Here is a 17213-nt window from a genome sequence, read left to right as displayed (position 1 = left end):
CACGGGAGAACGTACAAACTCCTTACAGACAGCGACGGGAATCGAACCCTGATCGCTGGCGCTGTAATAGCGTTGCACTAACTGCTACGCTACCTCTTCTGTGGCCAGGGAAGATTTGAAGATTTCTGTCAGAGTCCCTTGGTTCCCACAGCAGTCTGTGGTACATCTCATCAGGTCCAGTGGATTTATTCACTGTTAAGCTCGCTGAGTCACCTAATACCTCCCCCTTTTTGACGATAATATGTTCTAGAATTCCACTATTCCCCTCTCATCTACCTTGTCCTTTTCTGTAGTGAATGCAGATGAGAAATATTCATTTAAGACCTCACCTACATCCTTGCACAGATCTGTAATGTGCCCTGTTCTTAGCGTAGCAGTCAGCGTAACGCTGTTACAGCGCCAGCAACCCGGGTTCAATTCTGGCCGCTGTCTGTAAGGAGTTTGTACGTTCTCCCCGTGTCTGCGTGGGTTTCCTCCGGGTGCTTCGGTTTCCTCCCACATTCCAAAGACATACGGGTTAGGAAGTTGTGGGCATGCTATGTCGGCGCCAGAAGCGTGGTGACACTTGCGGGCTGCCCCCAGGACACTCTACTTAAAGGTGCATTTGACTGCGTTTCGATGTACAGGTGACTAATAAAGATAAGATCTTATCTTAAAATCTTGCCCTTAATGTATTTATAAAATGCTTTGAGATGCACCTTAATCTTGCCCCTAGTGCTGGTTTGTACCCCCCTTTCCCCTCCTTATTTTTTAAATACCGCCTACACTTTCTCTACTCCTGTGGGGCCTCTCCTAACCTTGCTATAAGTTTCCTTTTTTTTCATCCAACCCTCAATGACATTCAGGGTTCCTTAAATTTCTTGTCCTTGCCTTTCACCGTTACATTGGCCTGAATTCTTAATATTTCAATTTGAATATCTCCCACTGGTCACCTGTAGACTTACCTACAAGTAGCAACTCCAAACCACTTTTGGCTGGTCCTGTCTTATTGAAATCAGCCTTCCCCCAATTCAGCACCTTAATTTTTGGTGTCTTTCTGTCCTTCTCCACAACAACCTTTAAAACTACAGAGTTATGGTCACTATCTCTGAAATGTTCTCCCACTGACACTCCCATCCCTTGCCCGGCTACATTCCTGAAGATTAGATCCAGAATCACCGCCTCTCTGGTAGAACTCTCTAAGTATTGGATCACAAAGCTCTCCTGGATGCACTTTAAAATTCTCACCCTTCTAAACCTTTCATTCTGTAGCCGTCCCAATGAATATTGAGGAAGATAAAACTCCTACTTCTATTAACCTGTTATATTTACACATTTGCCTCCACCTCTGCTCCTCTGTCCCCTGCTGACTGTTCCGAGACCAGCAAAGTGATCCCTTTTTTTTCTCAGCTCCACCCATGTGTTGAAGAACTTTCAAAGATATCCCCCTGCCTCACTGCAGAAAAGGACTCCTTGATTAACATTGCAATGCTACCTCCTCCTCTACAGGTTCCCCACCCCATCCCAACTGAAGGTTCGATACCCTAGAACGTTGAGTTGCCTATCATAGGATCATAGAGTTATACAACACAGAAACAGGCCCTTCGGCCCACCACATCTATACTGACCTTTCTACCCATCTACACTCATCCAAGTTGTTCATGTTAGGACCATTTCCTTCTATGCCTTGCCTGTTTAACTGTCTGACTAAAGACGTCTCAAACGGAGTGATTGTATCTGATTCCAGCACCTCCTCTGGCAGAGCGTTCCAAAGATCAACCACTCTCTGTGTAAAAAAAACCCTCAGATCTCCTTTAAAGCTCCTTCCTCTCACCTTAAACCTGTGCCCTTTTGTTTTTGACACTCCTACCATCCAACCACGTCTGTGTGATAGCAACAATATCGTAATCCCATGTTATTTCCACCCTCAGTTCATCAGCCTTACTTGTCAGACTCCTTGTGTTAAAATAGATGCAATCCAGCCTTGCATTCCTCCCGTGTGCCTGGAAACACGGTTTTCCTTCAACATTTATCTGTTCCTCACCCTGTATTCTAACTCTGTGTCCCATTCCCCTGACAAATAGTCTAAACCCTCCCCAGCAGCACCAGCAAACTCCCTCTACCACCCCTCTCCACCACCACCACCACAAGAATTTTGTGCCAGTTCACCTTGTACAGCTCCCATTTTCACCAGGAACAGTCCCAGTGATGCAGAGATCTAAAGCCCTCCCTCCTGCACCACCTCCAGCCACACACTCATCTGACCTCTCCTCATATTCCAATACTCCCTGGCAACTGCCACTAGATGTAATACAAACTTGGAGGTCCTGCTTTGTAATCTGCTATCCAGCTCCCTAAATTCATATTTCAAGGTCCCATCCCTCATTTTACTCAATGTTGTTGGTACCAATGTGAATCACTATTGCTGGCAGTTCCCCTTCCCTTCTCCCTGGCACTCAGCTACACTTGTCTTACAACTGCAGAGAGGCATATCCATTCCCCTCACGATCCAGTCTCCAGCCACGATTGCCCTAGGACGCTTCCTCCTTGTGCAGTGTGTCTCCTCTGATGCTGTGATCTTGGCTCTGGTTGCAATTCCTAGGGGAACATTCACCCCCCAATGTGGAAAAGTGAGGCTTCCCTGCCTGCCTCCCTTCCTCTGGCCAGTGGTCACCCATTTCCTCAAGCTGCAGGGTGAACAGCTGTAAAAACATGCAATCCACACAACCTCGAGGATGCCCCCAAGTGTCTCCAACCCTCCAACCAGGCAGTCTGGTGGCCCTTCCCGCTGATGTGGTCATCCAGTGTCTCGGAGTACTCGCCTGCTGCAGGCTGTACAACACATCCCAAGCGGTGCCTGCTTTACTCGTGATAATAAATACACACCTTTACTTAACCAAATGGGAAAGAATTACCTTTGGATTAAGCTCCTAGTTATCCCTCTTAATTAAAGAACACAAATGACACTACTTATTGCCCTGTCTTTACTTCAGTTTAAACTAATAAACTGAAAAGTACTGGATACCTTTCTCTACTCACCACTCAGGTATCTTCCCTGACACATGGTACTTTCTGAAATTGGATGTCAACTCCAGCCCTGCCGCTGCTCTCTGTGTGGCCTCACAGATCAGGCCTTCTCCCCTCACTGCAGCCTCCCTTTCGATTTATGTCCTGGTTCCCACCTCCTGTGGTCTGACAGGTCAGGCCCCAGGCCATTGCCACCTCTGTAGGCCTCGCTGCAGCAGGACTCCCAAAAGCAGCAAACCCCCAACCCTTATTATCCCAGATTAAGGACTAACACTATAATGGTCCCGTCAGTTATACTTTCTTCCCGTCCACTTTGTACATGAAATGTAAATCTCTCTGTCCCCTGCACCTCCCACCTTGTCACTGTTTGGAAGTACTCAGGTCAATCTTTCTTGGGTCCAAAGGAAGCAGCTGTCTTCTGTTTGAGAGCTGGTTGTTTCTTGTTTTCATTGCGGTTGAATGTGGAGAACAAGAATGTAACAAAATCCCCCGCCCCCTGTGAAGTCTCCTGATGCCCAGAAATCCACCTTTGATCCAAAGCTGCCCGGACTACAACACTTCTGAACTTTAGTTCTGGCCATTTCAATGGAACCAAGTTTCAGAAGAACAAATGCTGTCAGGTGGTGTGTGATTAGGGATGAATTTTGTCTTTGGTCTTATCATTTTGTTTTAAAGTTCCATAATTTACATCACTTTGGGTAACTGCAAAATCTAAAGTGAACATTTCAGCGCGTGTTAAATTTGTCTGAAGCTGATTCGTCCATCAGATGCATGTTTGGAACTGTATGTATTTTTGTGTCTGAGACATTTATGTCGTCATTAAAACATGCTTTTACATTCAAGATTTGTTCTACTCTTGCAGTTATTAATGTGATTAGTTTCAAGAGGTTTAACTGTTGCCTACCTTGGGATTGGAACACGCAAATAAAGGAACATGGTTAGAATCCAGAGAGTGTACAGCACAGATGAGGATATTTGGTCTCTCTACACTGTGCAACTGTTTCTTCTCCATCCCCACCTTCTGACCCTGCCTCATCTCTCTACATCACCATTTCCTTTGTAGGAAGGACAATCTCACTCCCACAGGCTGTGGTTGGGGTGGTAAACCATTGAGGGATCAGTGGAGGTGGGGAGATGGAGTGGGGTGGGAAGAGCCTGGTGCAGAGCAGACACACCACACAGGACCAGATGGGCCATGTGGCCTGTACCTCTGTTGTAAATTCTATGAGCACTTTGATGGAGAAGTTTCTCCTGAATTCCCTGTTGGATTTATTAGTGATCTTATACCTCTTAGCAGCTGGAAACATAGAACAGGACAGCACAGGAGAAGGCCCTTTGGCCCACAAAATCTGCATCAGACACGGTGTTGAATTAAGCTCTCTTCAGCCTGCACGTGATCTCCATTCCCTGCACATCCGTGTGTCTGCCTAACAATCTCTTAAACGCCACTCTCGTATCTGCTCCCACCACGCCCCCAGGCAGCCCGTTCCAGGCACCCACTGCTCCCTGTGTAAGGAGCGGTACCTGGAACTCGGCAAGCTCCAGAAATTCAGGTGAAACTCTGGAAGCTTTTGAAAAGGGCTTCAGGAAGAGGAGCAGGAGGGACCCTTCAAGCCTGCTCTGCAGCTTAATAGATCGCAGCCTGGTGCGGCAATTCCAACACATAGCAATGCGAGAGGCTGCAGGGAGTAGTGGACACAGCCTGGTTCATCACTGGGACAGCCCTCCCCACCACTGGCAGCATCTACAGGAGGTGCTGCCTCAAGAAGGCAACATCCATCATCAAGGATCCCCACCATCCAGGCTATGCCATCTTCTCACAGCTCCCATTGGGCAGGAGGTACAGAAGCCTGAGGAGCAGCTACTTTTCTACCACATCAGGTTCTCAAACTGGCCTGCACGACCCTAACCCTACCTCAGTAACGGAACACTATGGACCACCTCTTGCACCATCATGGACTTGTCTCTGTGCTTTTTGCACTAATGTCTTGTTTTGTGGTCTTTTTCTTCACTATCTTGTATATAATTTATGAAGGCCATCAGATCATAATGTGTTTATTGTGGTATTGGTTTATTATTGTCACTTGTACAGAGTTACAGTGAAAAACTTGTCTTGCATACCGATGGTACAGGTCAAGTCATTACACAGTGCAGTTACATTGAGTTAGTACAGAGTGCATTGAGGTAGTACAGAGATTACTATGTATGCTGTTTGCTCTAAGAGCTTCACACAAGCAAGGAATTTAATTGCACCCCTGTATATATGACGATCTGAATCTGAACTGTCCAATCAGTGCGGCCCCGAGGCAGTAAGCAGCGCTGATCTGCAGCAAGTCCAACGACCTTTTCTCTGGAACTAATCCTGGAGCCAGTGCAACGTGGGGTTGCTGCAAATTTGCACATTTGGCGCATGTGAGCAGAGCAGGTTTCCACCTGATTCCTGTCTTGCGGGCATCGTCTCCGGCGGCGTCCCAAAATTCAGTCCTTAATTACTCCGGGGCAGTCCTTCGACAGCAACCCAATATTTACAAATATTGCAAGAAACTGCGCTGATTTGCACAGCTTTGAAGACCGGGAGCCTGAGGTCGACAAGGAAGCAGTTTCAGGCACAGTTTATTTGATGAATGCGGTGCATGATTAGGCTGTAGTCAGTCTCCTCCCACTCTCCGTGCCCTTCGGGTCCGCTGGGTTTGGGAGTTGATTCCAGTGTTGACATTTGCTCGGCGATTTGGGAGCGTTGCCGTGGATTCGAGCTTTGCCCAGCGGTTGCAGATCTCCGCAAACTTTGCAGGTCAGCCCTCGGGAGGGGGATCTGGGCTCCGGGGGACCTGTCAATCAATCGCGGGGGGAAGGTCGGGTTGCAGTGCAGTGCTGGAAAAAAGCTGCTGAACATTTCTGAAACCAAAGTTGCTGAAATGAAGGACAGTCGGGACTGCACTGCTTACAAAAGAAGGGGCACACACGGTCAATAATTGTTCAGGAAGTAATTGAATACCGGAAATAGGGGAGAGTGACACTGAAGGGGTGTCACTGCAGCGGCCTCGATGGGTTCAGTGGTTCGCTCCTGTGCTTCGGGATCCTAACAGTTTGCAATTAATCTCTCGCAGTATCTGGATGTTTCGAGTGCTTTCCAGCCATTGAAGTACGTTTGAAAAGCACTCGGTTGTAATAAATGCAGCAAACAGGGTGCAGAACATCACAGCAGAGTGCAGGCCCTTCGGCCCACAATGTTGTGCCGACTATTTATCCTGCTCTAAGATCTAACTCCCCCTCCTCCCTCTCTACCCCTCCCTACCCCCTCCCTCTCCCCTCCCTCCCTCTCCCCTCCCTCCCTCTCCCCTCTCCCCTCCCTCCCTCTCCCCTACCCCGTCCTCCCCTACCCCCCTCCCTCCCTCCCCCTCCTCCCCACCCCTACCCCCCTCCTCCCCCTCCCTCCCTCCCTCCTCCCCTCTCCCTCCCTCCTCCCCCTCTCCCTCCCTCCCCCCGTCCTCCCCCTCCCTCCCCCCATCCTCCCCCTCCCTCCCTCCCTCCTCCCGTCCTCCCCTCCCCGTCCTCCCCTCTCTCCCTCCCTCCCCATACCCTCTCCCTCCCCCCTCCTCCCCTCCCTCCCCCCCTCCCTCCCCCCATCTGCCTCCCCTCCCCCTGCCTCCCCTCCCCCCGCCTCCCCTTCCCCCCTCCCCCCGCCTCCCCTTCCCCCCTCCCCCCTCCCCCTGCCTCCCCTTCCCCCCTCCCCCCCCCATTTCTCTATCATTCCCTAATGTTAAATGTCCCTAATGTATCTGCCCCCACAACCTCTGCGGGCAGTGCGTTCCACACACCCACCGCTCTCTGTGTAAAAAAAAACTTACCCCTGACATCCCCCTTACACCTTCCTCCAATCATCTTAAAATTATGTCCTCTCGTGTTAGCCATTGTCACCCTGGGAAAAAGTCTCTGACTGTCCACTCAATCTATGCCTCTTATCATCTTATACACCTCTATCAAGTCCCCTCTCATCCTCCTCTCCAAAGAGAAAAGCCCGAGCTCGCTCAACCTATCCTCATGCTCTCCAATCCAGACAACATCCTGGTAAATCTCCTCTGCACCCTCTCTAAAGTGTCGACATCCTTCCTATAATAAGGCGACCAGAACTGAACACAATACTCCAAATGTGGTCTAACCAGAGTTCTATAGAGCTGCAACATCACCCCGTGGCTCTTGAACTCAATACCCTGACTAATGAAGGCCAACACACCATACGCCTTTTTAACAACCCTATCGACCTGCGTGACAACCTTGAGGGATCTATGGACGTGAACCCCAAGATCCCTCTGTTCCTCCACACTGATAAGAGTCCTGCCATTAACCTTGTATTCTGCCTTCAAATTCAATCTCCCGAAGTGTATCACTTCACACTTATCCTGGTTGAACATCTGCCACTTCTCAGCCCAGCTCTGCATCCTATCAATGTCCTGTGGTAATCTACAGCAACCTTCTACACTATCCACAGCACCACCAACCTTTGTGTCATCTGCAAACTTACTAACCCACCCTTCCATATCCTCATCCAAGTCATTTATAAATATCATAAAGAACAGGGGTCCCAGAGTAGATCCCTGCGGAACACCACTGGTCACCGACCTCCAGGCAGAATACGCTCCATCTACCACCACCCTCCATATTCTTTGGGTGAGCCAATTCTGAATCCATACTGCCAGGTTTTCCTGGATCCCATGCCGCCTGACTTTCTGAATGAGCCTTCCTTGAGGAACCTTATCAAGCACCTTACTAAAGTCCATGAACACCACATCCACTGCTCTACCTTCATCAATGTGCTTTGTCACGTCCTCAAAGAATTCAGTCAGGCTTGTGAGGCACGACCTGCCTCTCACAAAGCCACGCTGACGGTCCCTAATCAGCCTATGTTCTCCAAATGCCCATAAATCCTGTCTCTAAGAATTTTTTTCCAGTAATTTGCCCACCACTGAAGTAAGACTTGTTGGTCTGTAATTCCCAGGGTTATCCCTACTCCCTTTCTTAAACAGATGAACAACATTTGCCACCCTTCAATCATCTGGCACTACTCCTGTGGCCAGTGAGGACACAAAGATCGTCGCCAAAGGCGCAGCAATCTCTTCCCTTGCTTCCCATTACAACCTTGGATATATCCCATCTGGCCCCGGTGACTTACCTATCCTAATGTTTTTCAAGTTCCAGCACATCCTCTTCCCTCATGTCGGCATGCCCTAGCGTCGTACGCCATCCTCACAAACGTCAAAGCCTCTCTCTCTGGTGAATACTGAAGCAAAGTGTTCATTAAGGACATCTCCTACCATTTCCAACTCCAGGCACATGTTTCCTCTTTTATCCCTAATTGGTCCTACCCTCACTCTAGTCATCCTCCTAGCTTCTCTATGTTCCTCACATGCTGTGTCTGATCCTAACTTCTGAAGCTCCTAACTTCTGAAACTTGTCCTTTTTCTTCTTGACTAAGTTCATTACTTCTCTGGACATCCAAGGTTCCCTTATTTTCCCATTAATGTCCTTCCTTCTAATCAGGACAAACCTATCCTGTACTCTGTGTATTTGATCCTTAAACACTTTCCACAAGCTCGACGTGGACTTGCCAGCAAAAAGGTGTTCCCAGTTTACTCTACCTAGTTCCTGCCTTATGCCTTCATAATTAGCCCTGCTCCAATTTAGAACCCTCCCACTAGCCCTGTACCTATCCTTATCTATAGCTATCTTGAAAGTTAATGAACTGTGGTCACAGTTCCCCAGTTGCTCCCCCACTGATAGGTGAGTCACCTGGCCAGGCTCATTACCCAACACCAGGTCCAGAATAGCCTCTCCCCTTGTTGGACTGTCAACATATTGATTTAGGAACCCCTCCTGGATACACCTGACGAATTCTGCCCCATCTAACCCCCTTGCACTAAAAAGGTCCCAATTTATATCAGGGAAGTTGAAGTCTCCCATGACCACAACCCTGTGATTTTTTTTTTACACATTTCCCTAATTTGTTTGTATATCCATTCTTCAATGTCCCAGTGACTATTGGGAGGTCTGTAGTACACCCCCAAGAGAGTGATTGCACCCTTCTTGTTCCTGAGTTCTACCCATATGGACTCTGTATCTGAGCTCTCCATTATGTCTCCCCAGAGTGCAGCTGATATATTATCTCCAATTAGTATTGCAACTCCCCCCCCCCCCCCCCCCCCCCCGTCTATTCTTCCTAAATCTCCGAAACCCTGGTACATCAATCACCCATTCCTGTCCCTCCCTCAACCAAGTCTCTGTACTGGCCACAACATCATAGATCCATGTACTGACCCATGCTCTAAATTTATCACTCTTGCCCGTAATACTCTGAGCATTGAAGTACAAACACTTCAAATAATTCGTCCCATCACATCTGTTATCAGGAATCTGCTGAATACTACATTCCCTGACATCAGCCCTCCTGCCCGTTCCCTCACTTACTGACCTGTTCTTCTGGTTCCCATCCCCCTGTGAAGCTGGTTTAAATCTTCCCCAGTCGCATTAACAAACTTCCCTGCCAGGATATTAGTTCTCCTCCAGTTCAGGTGCTACCCATCCCTCCTGAACAGGTCTCCCCTTCCCCAGAAAAGGTTCTGATGATCTGTCTGTGCTCTCATCCTGTTCTTTCCTTCACTAGCCCCTGGCATCGGGAGTAATTCAGAGATCACTACCTTGGAGGTCCTGCTCTTCAGCCTCCTTCCTAACTCCCTATACTCGCTGTGCAGGACCTCTACCCCTCTCCTGTCTATGTCATTGGTACCAATACACACCACAATCTCTGGCTGCTCACCCTCCCCCTTTAAGAATATTCTACAACCGCTCTGAGAAGTCCAGGGCCCTCGCACCCGGCAGGCAACACACCATCCTGGCGTCTCTTCGGTGGCCGCAGAATCTCCTGTCTGTCCCCCTCACTATTGAGTCCCCTATGACTATTGCTCTGCCTGACTTCTCCCTTCCCTACTGAGCCTCAGAGCCGACTACAGTGCTACTGGCCTGGCTGCTGCTGCCTTGCTCAGATAGGTCATTCCCCCTCAGCAGTATCCAAAGGGACATACTTGTTGCTGAGAGGAATGGCCACAGGGGGACCCTACATTGACTTCGTTCTCCCCCTACCTCTCTTGGTGTTCACCCATCCACTACCTGAATCCTGCACTCTGGTTGTAATTACCTGCTCAAAAGTCCTGTCTATGATTCGCTCAGCCTTCCTGATGCTCTTCAGTTCATCCAGCTTCAGCTCCTTAATCCGGTCTTCCAGGAGCTGAAGTTGGCTGCACTTCCTGCAGGTGTAGTTATCAGCGAGACCATCAAACTCCCTGAATTCCCACATCCTACCGGAGAAGCATCCCATTGCCGTATCTGCCATCCTGCCTACGCTGTGTTAAGGGAATCTAAGACCACAGCAGCAACAACAAAAGGACAAACTTATCCTCCTTACCTGTTCTTCTGCTTCAGCCTCTTCTCGTCGAAGCCTCTTGAGTCAAAGCCTCTAAACTACCACCCTAGACCACTCCAACGATGGCCGCTCCAACGATGGCCGCTCCGCTAGACGCTACCTCCCTTTTATGGTTAAAAACTCCGAGCAAAATGGGGAAAGAAACAAAAAATCACCAGGTCAGGAGACTCTCCACCCTCCTCCCACTGCTGCCGCTCCCCACACCTGTGCACTGGCGTCTGCTGGGGGAAAAAGGAACCCAAACAAAATGGGGGAAACAAAACCCGCAATAGATCAGTTGCAGATATGGGCGGACAAATGGCAGATGGAGTTCAACCCGGCCAAATGTCAAGTGTTGCACCTTCAGAGATCAAATGTAAAGAGACAGTTCACTGTTAACGGCAGGACCCTTAACAGTGTTGATGAGCAGAGGGATCTTGGGGTCCAAGTTCATAGCTCCCTGAAAGTGGCTACACAGGTTGTTAGGGTGGTAAGGAAGGCGTATGGCACACTTGCCTTCATTAGTCGAGGCATTGAGTTCAAAAGTCAGGAAGTTATGCTGCAGCTTTATAAAACTTTAGTTAGGCCACATCTGGAGTGTTGCATTCAGTTCTGGTCGCCCCGTTATAGGAAAGATGTGGAGGCTTTGGAGAGGGTGCAGAAGAGGTTCACCAAGATGCTGCCTGGATTAGAGGGCACGTGCTATGAAGATAGGTTGGGCAAACTTGGGTTGTTCTCTCTGGAGCGGCAGATGCTGAGGGGAGACCTAATAGAGGTTTATAAGATTATGAGAGGTATAGATAGAGTAGACAGCCAGTATCTTTTCCCCAGGGTTGAAATGTCTGATACCAGAGGGCATGCATTTAAGGTGAGAGGGGGAAAGTTCAAAGGAGATGTTTAGGGCAAGTTTTTTACACAGAGAGCAGTGGGTGCCTGGAATGTGCTGCCAGGGGTGGTGGTGGAGGCAGATACGATAGGGGCATTCAAGAAGCTCTTAGATAGGCACATGAATGTGAGGTAAATGGTAGGATATGGACGTTGTATAGGCAGAAGGGATTAGTTTAGTTGGGCATTTTATTACTAATGTAATCTGTTCAGCACAACTTTGTGGGCCAAAGGGCCTGTTCCTGTGCTGTACTGTTCTTTGTTCTTAATACAGCACGGAAACAGGCCCTTCGGTCCAACTGGTCCATGCTGACCAAGATGCCCTGTCAAAGCTAGTCCCATTTCCTAGTGTTTGACCCATAACCTAAACCTGCCCAACTGTAGAGACGCAAGAGACAGCAGATGCTGGAATCTGGAGCAATGAACAATCTGCTGGGGGATCTCAGCAGGTTGAGCATCATCTGTGGGAGGAAAGGAATCATCAATGTTTTGGGTCAGAACCCTACGTCAGCACTTGTGGTGCAGAGTTTTGACCCAAATCGTTGACGATTCCTTTCCCCCCACAGATGCTGCTCGACTCGCTGAGTTCCTCCAGCAGATTGTTTGTTGCTCTGGCTTCCTCCCACATCCCAAAGATGTGCGGGTCGGTGGGTTAATTGGCTGCTGTAAACTGTCCCTGGTGTGGAGGTGAGCAGTGAAATCGTTGAGGGGAGTTGATGGGAATGTGGGGAGAATGGGTTACAGGTAAAATTAGTGGGGATTGGGATTGCACTAAGAGCCAGCATAGACTCGATGTGCCAAAATGTCCTCCTGTGTCATGAGGGAATATGGAAAAATAAACTCAAGGGATTCTTTACATCAATCAGAGTGAGCAAAAGTCCCTTGGTCTGAAAGGTGGCACCTCAGATGGTGCAGCACGCCCCCGACACTGCACTGGGTTGGTCAGCCTGAATTGTGTGCTTAAAAACTCTGGAGTGGAGCTGAGATGAGATAACTTGAAGTACATCCTTGTGTATGTTTTACGAGCTAAACACGATGGAAGCAAGGTAGAGCTGCATGATTATTTATTACATCCACAAGTAAAATCTGATGAGCTGATCTTAAGTCTTTTGAAATCTATATAGTATACAGTATATATAGCCATCTCTTGATTTGCTGTTGCTGATAGTAATGCAAGTTTACTGATCTGTGAAGTTTTAACTATCTAAATATGAATGCTTTGGGTAATAATTTTAAAATTTAATGTATTGGTAGCGCTTAGTGTAACGTTATTACAGCGCCAGCGACCTGGGTTCAATTCCTGCCACTGTCTGTAAGGAGTTTGTACGTTCTCTCCATGTCTGTGTGGGTTTCCTCCGGGTGCTCAGGTTTCCTCCCACATTCCAAAGATGTACGGGTTAGGAGCTGTGGGCATGCTCTGTTGGCACCGGAAGAATGGCGACACTTGCGGGCTGCCCCCAGAACATTCTCAGTAACGCAAAAAGACGCATTTCACTGTGTGTTTCGATGTACATGTGACTAAAAAATAAGTATCTTATTATTGTCACGGCTACCAAGATACAGTGAAAAGCTTTGTTCTGCATGCCGTCCAGACAGATCATGCCATATGTAGTTACATCAAGATAGTAAAAAGGAAAAGCAATACAGAATATAGTATTAAAGTTACAGAGACAGTTCAGGGAGAAAAATCTACCACAACGAGATAGATTGGGAGATCAGAGCTGAAGAGTTATCTTCTAGTGTATAAGAGGTCTGTTCAAGAGTCTGATAACAGTGGGATAGAAGCTGTCCTTGAGCCTGGTCGTACGGGCTCCCAGGCTTTTATATCTTCTGCCTAATGGGAGGGGGAGAAGAGAGAATGTCCGGGATGGGAGGGGTCCTTGATTATGTCGGCTGCATTCCCGAGGCAGCGGGAAGTGTAGACAGAGTCAGTGGTGGGGAAGCTGGTTTGCATGATGCGCCGGGCTGTGTCCACAACTCTGCAGTTTCTTGCGGTCGCGAGCAGAGCAGTTGCTGTACCAAGCCGTGATACATTCAGATAGGATGCTTTCTATGGTGCATTGATAAAAGTTGGGGAGGGTCAAAGGGGATACGCCGAACTTCCTTAACCTTCTGAGGAAGTAGAGGCATTGGTGTGCTTTCTTGGCTGTAGCATCACCTGGTTGGACCAGGACAAATTGTTGGAACTTGAAGTCTCAACATTCTCCACATCAGCACCGTTTATACAGACAGGGGTGTGTACTCTGCCCTGCTTCCTGAAGTCAATGACCAGTTCTTTCGTTTGGCTGACGTTTAGGGAAAGGTTGTTGTCTTGATACCATGCTGCTAGACTCTCAATCTCCTTTCTGTACTCCATCTCATCATTGTTTGAGCTAGCAGGGGGCTGGGAAGTCCTTGGCGAGTAGGGACTAGGAAAACCCCAAGGTGTTCTACATGTGTGTGAAGAATAGGACGATGACTAGAGTGAGGGTAGGACCGATCAGGGATAAAAGAGGAAACGTGCCCGGAGTTGGAAGAGGTAGGTGAGGTCCTTAATGAATACTTTGCTTCAGTATTCACGTGTGACAGAGACCTTGACATTTGTGAGGATGGCGTACGACAGACTGATACGCTAGGGCATGTCGACGTGAGGAAAGAGGATGTGCTGGAACTTTTGGAAAAACATTAGGATAGATAAGTCACCGGGGCCAGATGGGATATATCTAAGGTTATTATGGGAAGCGAGGGAAGAGATTGCTGTGCCTTTGGTGATGATTGTTGTGTCCTCACTGGTCACAGAGGTAGTGCCAGATGATTGGAGGGTGGCAAATGTTGTTCCTTTGTTCAAGAAAGGGAGTTGGGATAACCCTGGGAATTACAGACCAATGAGCCTTCAGTGTTGGGCAAATTACTGGAGAAGATTCTTAGAGACAGGATTTATGGGCATTTGGAGAACATAGGCTGATTAGGGACAGTCAGCACGGCTTTGTGAGGGGCAGGTCGTGCCTCACGAGCCTGATTGAATCCTTTGAGGATGTGACAAAGCACATTGATGAAGGTAGAGCAGTGGATGTGGTGTACATGGATTTTAGTAAGGTGCTTGATAAGGTTCCTCAAGGAAGGCTCATTCAGAAAGTCAGGAGGCATGAGATCCAGGGAAACTTGGCTGTATGGACTCAGAATTGGCTGGCCCATAGAAGACAGAGGGTGGTGGTAGATGGAGAGTACTCTGCCTGGAGGTCTGTGACCAGTGGTGTTCCGCAGGGATCTGTTCTGGGACCCCTGCTCTTTGTGATATTTATAAATGACTTGGATGAGGATGTGGAAGGGTGGGTTAGTAAGTTTGCTGATGATACAAAGGTTGGTGGTGTTGTGGATAGTGTAGAAGATTGCTGTAGATTACAACAAGATATTGATAGAATGCAGAGCTGGGCTGAGAAGTGGCAGATGGAGTTCAACCTGGATAAGTGTGAAGTGATACACTTTGGAAGATCGAATTTGAAGGCAGAATACAAGGTTAATGGCAGGACTCTTAGCAGTGTGGAGGAACAAAGGGATCATGGGGGCCACATCCATAGATCCCTCAAGGTTGCCGCACAGGTTGATAGGGTTGTTAAGAAGGCGTATGGTGCGTTGGCCTTCATTAGTTGGGGTATTGAGTTCAAGAGCCATGAGGTGATGTTGCAGCTCTATAGAGCTCTGGTTAGACCACACTTATGAACACAATATTGTGTTCAGTTCTGGTCACCTCATTATAAGAAGGATGTGGAGGCTTTAGAGAGGGTGCAGAGGAGACTTACCAGGATGCTGCCTGGATTGGAGAGCATGTCTTATGAGGATAGGTTGACTGAGCCAGGGCTTTTCTCTTTTGGATGAGAGGTGACCTGATAGAGGTGTACAAGATGATAAGAGGCATAGATCGAGTGGACAAGGGGGCATAATTTTAAGGTGATTGGAGGAAGATATAAGGAGGATGTCAGGGGTAAGTGTTCTACATAGAGAGTGGTGGGTGTGTGGAACGCACTGCCGGCAGAGGTTGTGGGGGCAGATACATTAGGGATATTTAAGACACCCTTGGATAGGCACATGAATGATAGAGAAATGGAGGCCTATGTGGGAGAGAAGGGTTAGATAGATCTTAGAGCAGGATAAAATGTTGGCACAAAATTGTGGGCCGAAGGGCCTGTACTGTGCTGTAGTGTTCGATGAGATACAGCCCACTATGGTTGTATCATCTGTCAACTTATAAATGGAGTTAGAGCAGAATTTGGCCACATTCATGAGTGTACAGGGAGTAAAGTAAGGAGCTGAGGACACAGCCTTGTGGGGCACCAGTGCTGAGGATAATCATGGCAGAGGTGTTGCTGCCTATCCTCACTGATTGAGGTCTGTTGGTCAGGAAGTCAAGGATCCAGTCGTAGAGGGAGGTGCTGAGTCCTAGGTCTCAGAGCTTGGAGATGAATTTGCTTGAAATTATGCTATTAAAGGTGGAGCTGTAGTCAATAAATAGGAGTCTGTAGGTGTCTTTGTTACCCAGATGTTCCAGAAATGAGTGTAGGGCCAGGAAGATGGTGTCCACCATAGACCTGTTAAGGTGGTAGGGGAATTGTAGTGGGTTGAGATTGTCTGGGAGGCTGGAGCTGATGTGTGCCGTGACCAGCCTCTCGAAGCACTTTGTGATGTTCTACTGTTAAAGTCGTAACTTTCGTTGCCATAAGTAGAGCACTGGTTTTACCTTTCATAATCTTCAAATATTTCTCCAATAGATTTGCTGCATTTAATGAGAATTGCCGAACGTTCAGTCAATGTTTACAATACGGACTGTTCTGGGAGCCATTAAATGCTCTTCAACCCATTGTTGGCAAAAGTTGGGCCCGACAGTGAAGAAGTTTGGTGAGTCTATATTTGAAAGTGATCATCGAGATTTCTAAATGGGACCCCTGCAAGGAATGTGTTTCGTTCGGAATGGGAACCTTATTGTCATGTCAAATGTTGTTCCATTGCCACTTGCCCTACCTGAGGGCAACATTTATGATGACAAAATATGTGCAGGCACGGTAGTATAGTGGTCAGCGTAACGCTATTACAGCACCAGCAACCTGGGTTCAATTCCGACCACTGTCTGTAAGGAGTTTGTACGTTCTCCTCGTGTCTGCGTGGGTTTCCTCCGGGTGCTCCGGTTTCCTCCCACATTCCAAAGACGTACGGGTTAGGAAGTTGTGGGCGTGCTATGTCGCCACCGGAAGCGTGGTGACACTTGCGGGCTGCCCCCAGCACATTCTCAGTAACGCAAAAAGATGCATTTCACTGTGTGTTTCGATGTACTTGTGACTGATAAATAGACATCTTATCTATTTGGGAATAGGGATGCAAAGGCTGTTTGCTGTTGTCCTGCTGTGGCTCGATAACAGTGTTTTGATTGGGATAACTTTCGTGCTTGAGCTGGAGATATCCCACCCAAAGATCTCCCTGAGGAGATCTGACCACAAGGTTCAGAATCACTTCTGTGCTTTCTATTCTAAGCCTCTCTTAATAAAACATCTAGTGAGACCACAGCCCATCTTCTGCCTCACATCCACTTTCATGACTGTTCCCATTTCTCTCAATGCAATGCTAAAAATGTCATGGATCCACACTTAAAACAATCCCAATGAGATATAGAGCATCAGAATCCACTGGAGAAACTTCGTGACTTGTACTGCTCTAACTAGTTCTAACTAGTTCTCTAGGTTGGCTGTGCCTGCGTCACCCAGGGTATGTATCAGTCACTTAGTCATAGTCATACAGCACGGAAACAGGCCCTTCGGCCCAACTGGTCCATGCTGACCGCCCAGTACCCAGTGGACCAAGGGACCCGTTTCTGTGCTGGAGACACCAGAGACTGCAGATG

At 48.1% G+C, this 17213-nt stretch overlaps 1 protein-coding gene across 3 annotated transcripts in view; it reads left to right on the top strand.

Moving 5' to 3' along the window:
* The first annotated feature begins 5075 nt into the window (after positions 1-5075).
* LOC127575769 (gamma-glutamylaminecyclotransferase-like) overlaps positions 5076-17213 on the top strand; it is a 29877-nt gene continuing 17739 nt past the window's right edge. Inside the window, exons 1-2 of one of the 3 annotated variants that reach the window (XM_052025834.1) lie at positions 5076-5797; positions 16090-16216. In XM_052025834.1, coding sequence (XP_051881794.1) covers positions 16129-16216 — 88 coding nt within the window. In that variant the 5' untranslated portion in view covers positions 5076-5797; positions 16090-16128. Of the gene's footprint in view, positions 5798-10531; positions 10639-16089; positions 16217-17213 lie in introns of those variants that run through there. The other 2 variants (XM_052025831.1, XM_052025835.1) reach the window with 2 other exon arrangements.

Source organism: Pristis pectinata, chromosome 11 (assembly GCF_009764475.1).
Source record: "Pristis pectinata isolate sPriPec2 chromosome 11, sPriPec2.1.pri, whole genome shotgun sequence".
NCBI lineage: Eukaryota > Metazoa > Chordata > Chondrichthyes > Rhinopristiformes > Pristidae > Pristis > Pristis pectinata.
Note: the sequence above shows the minus strand (reverse complement) of the source record. Positions and strands in the feature narration are given on the sequence as shown.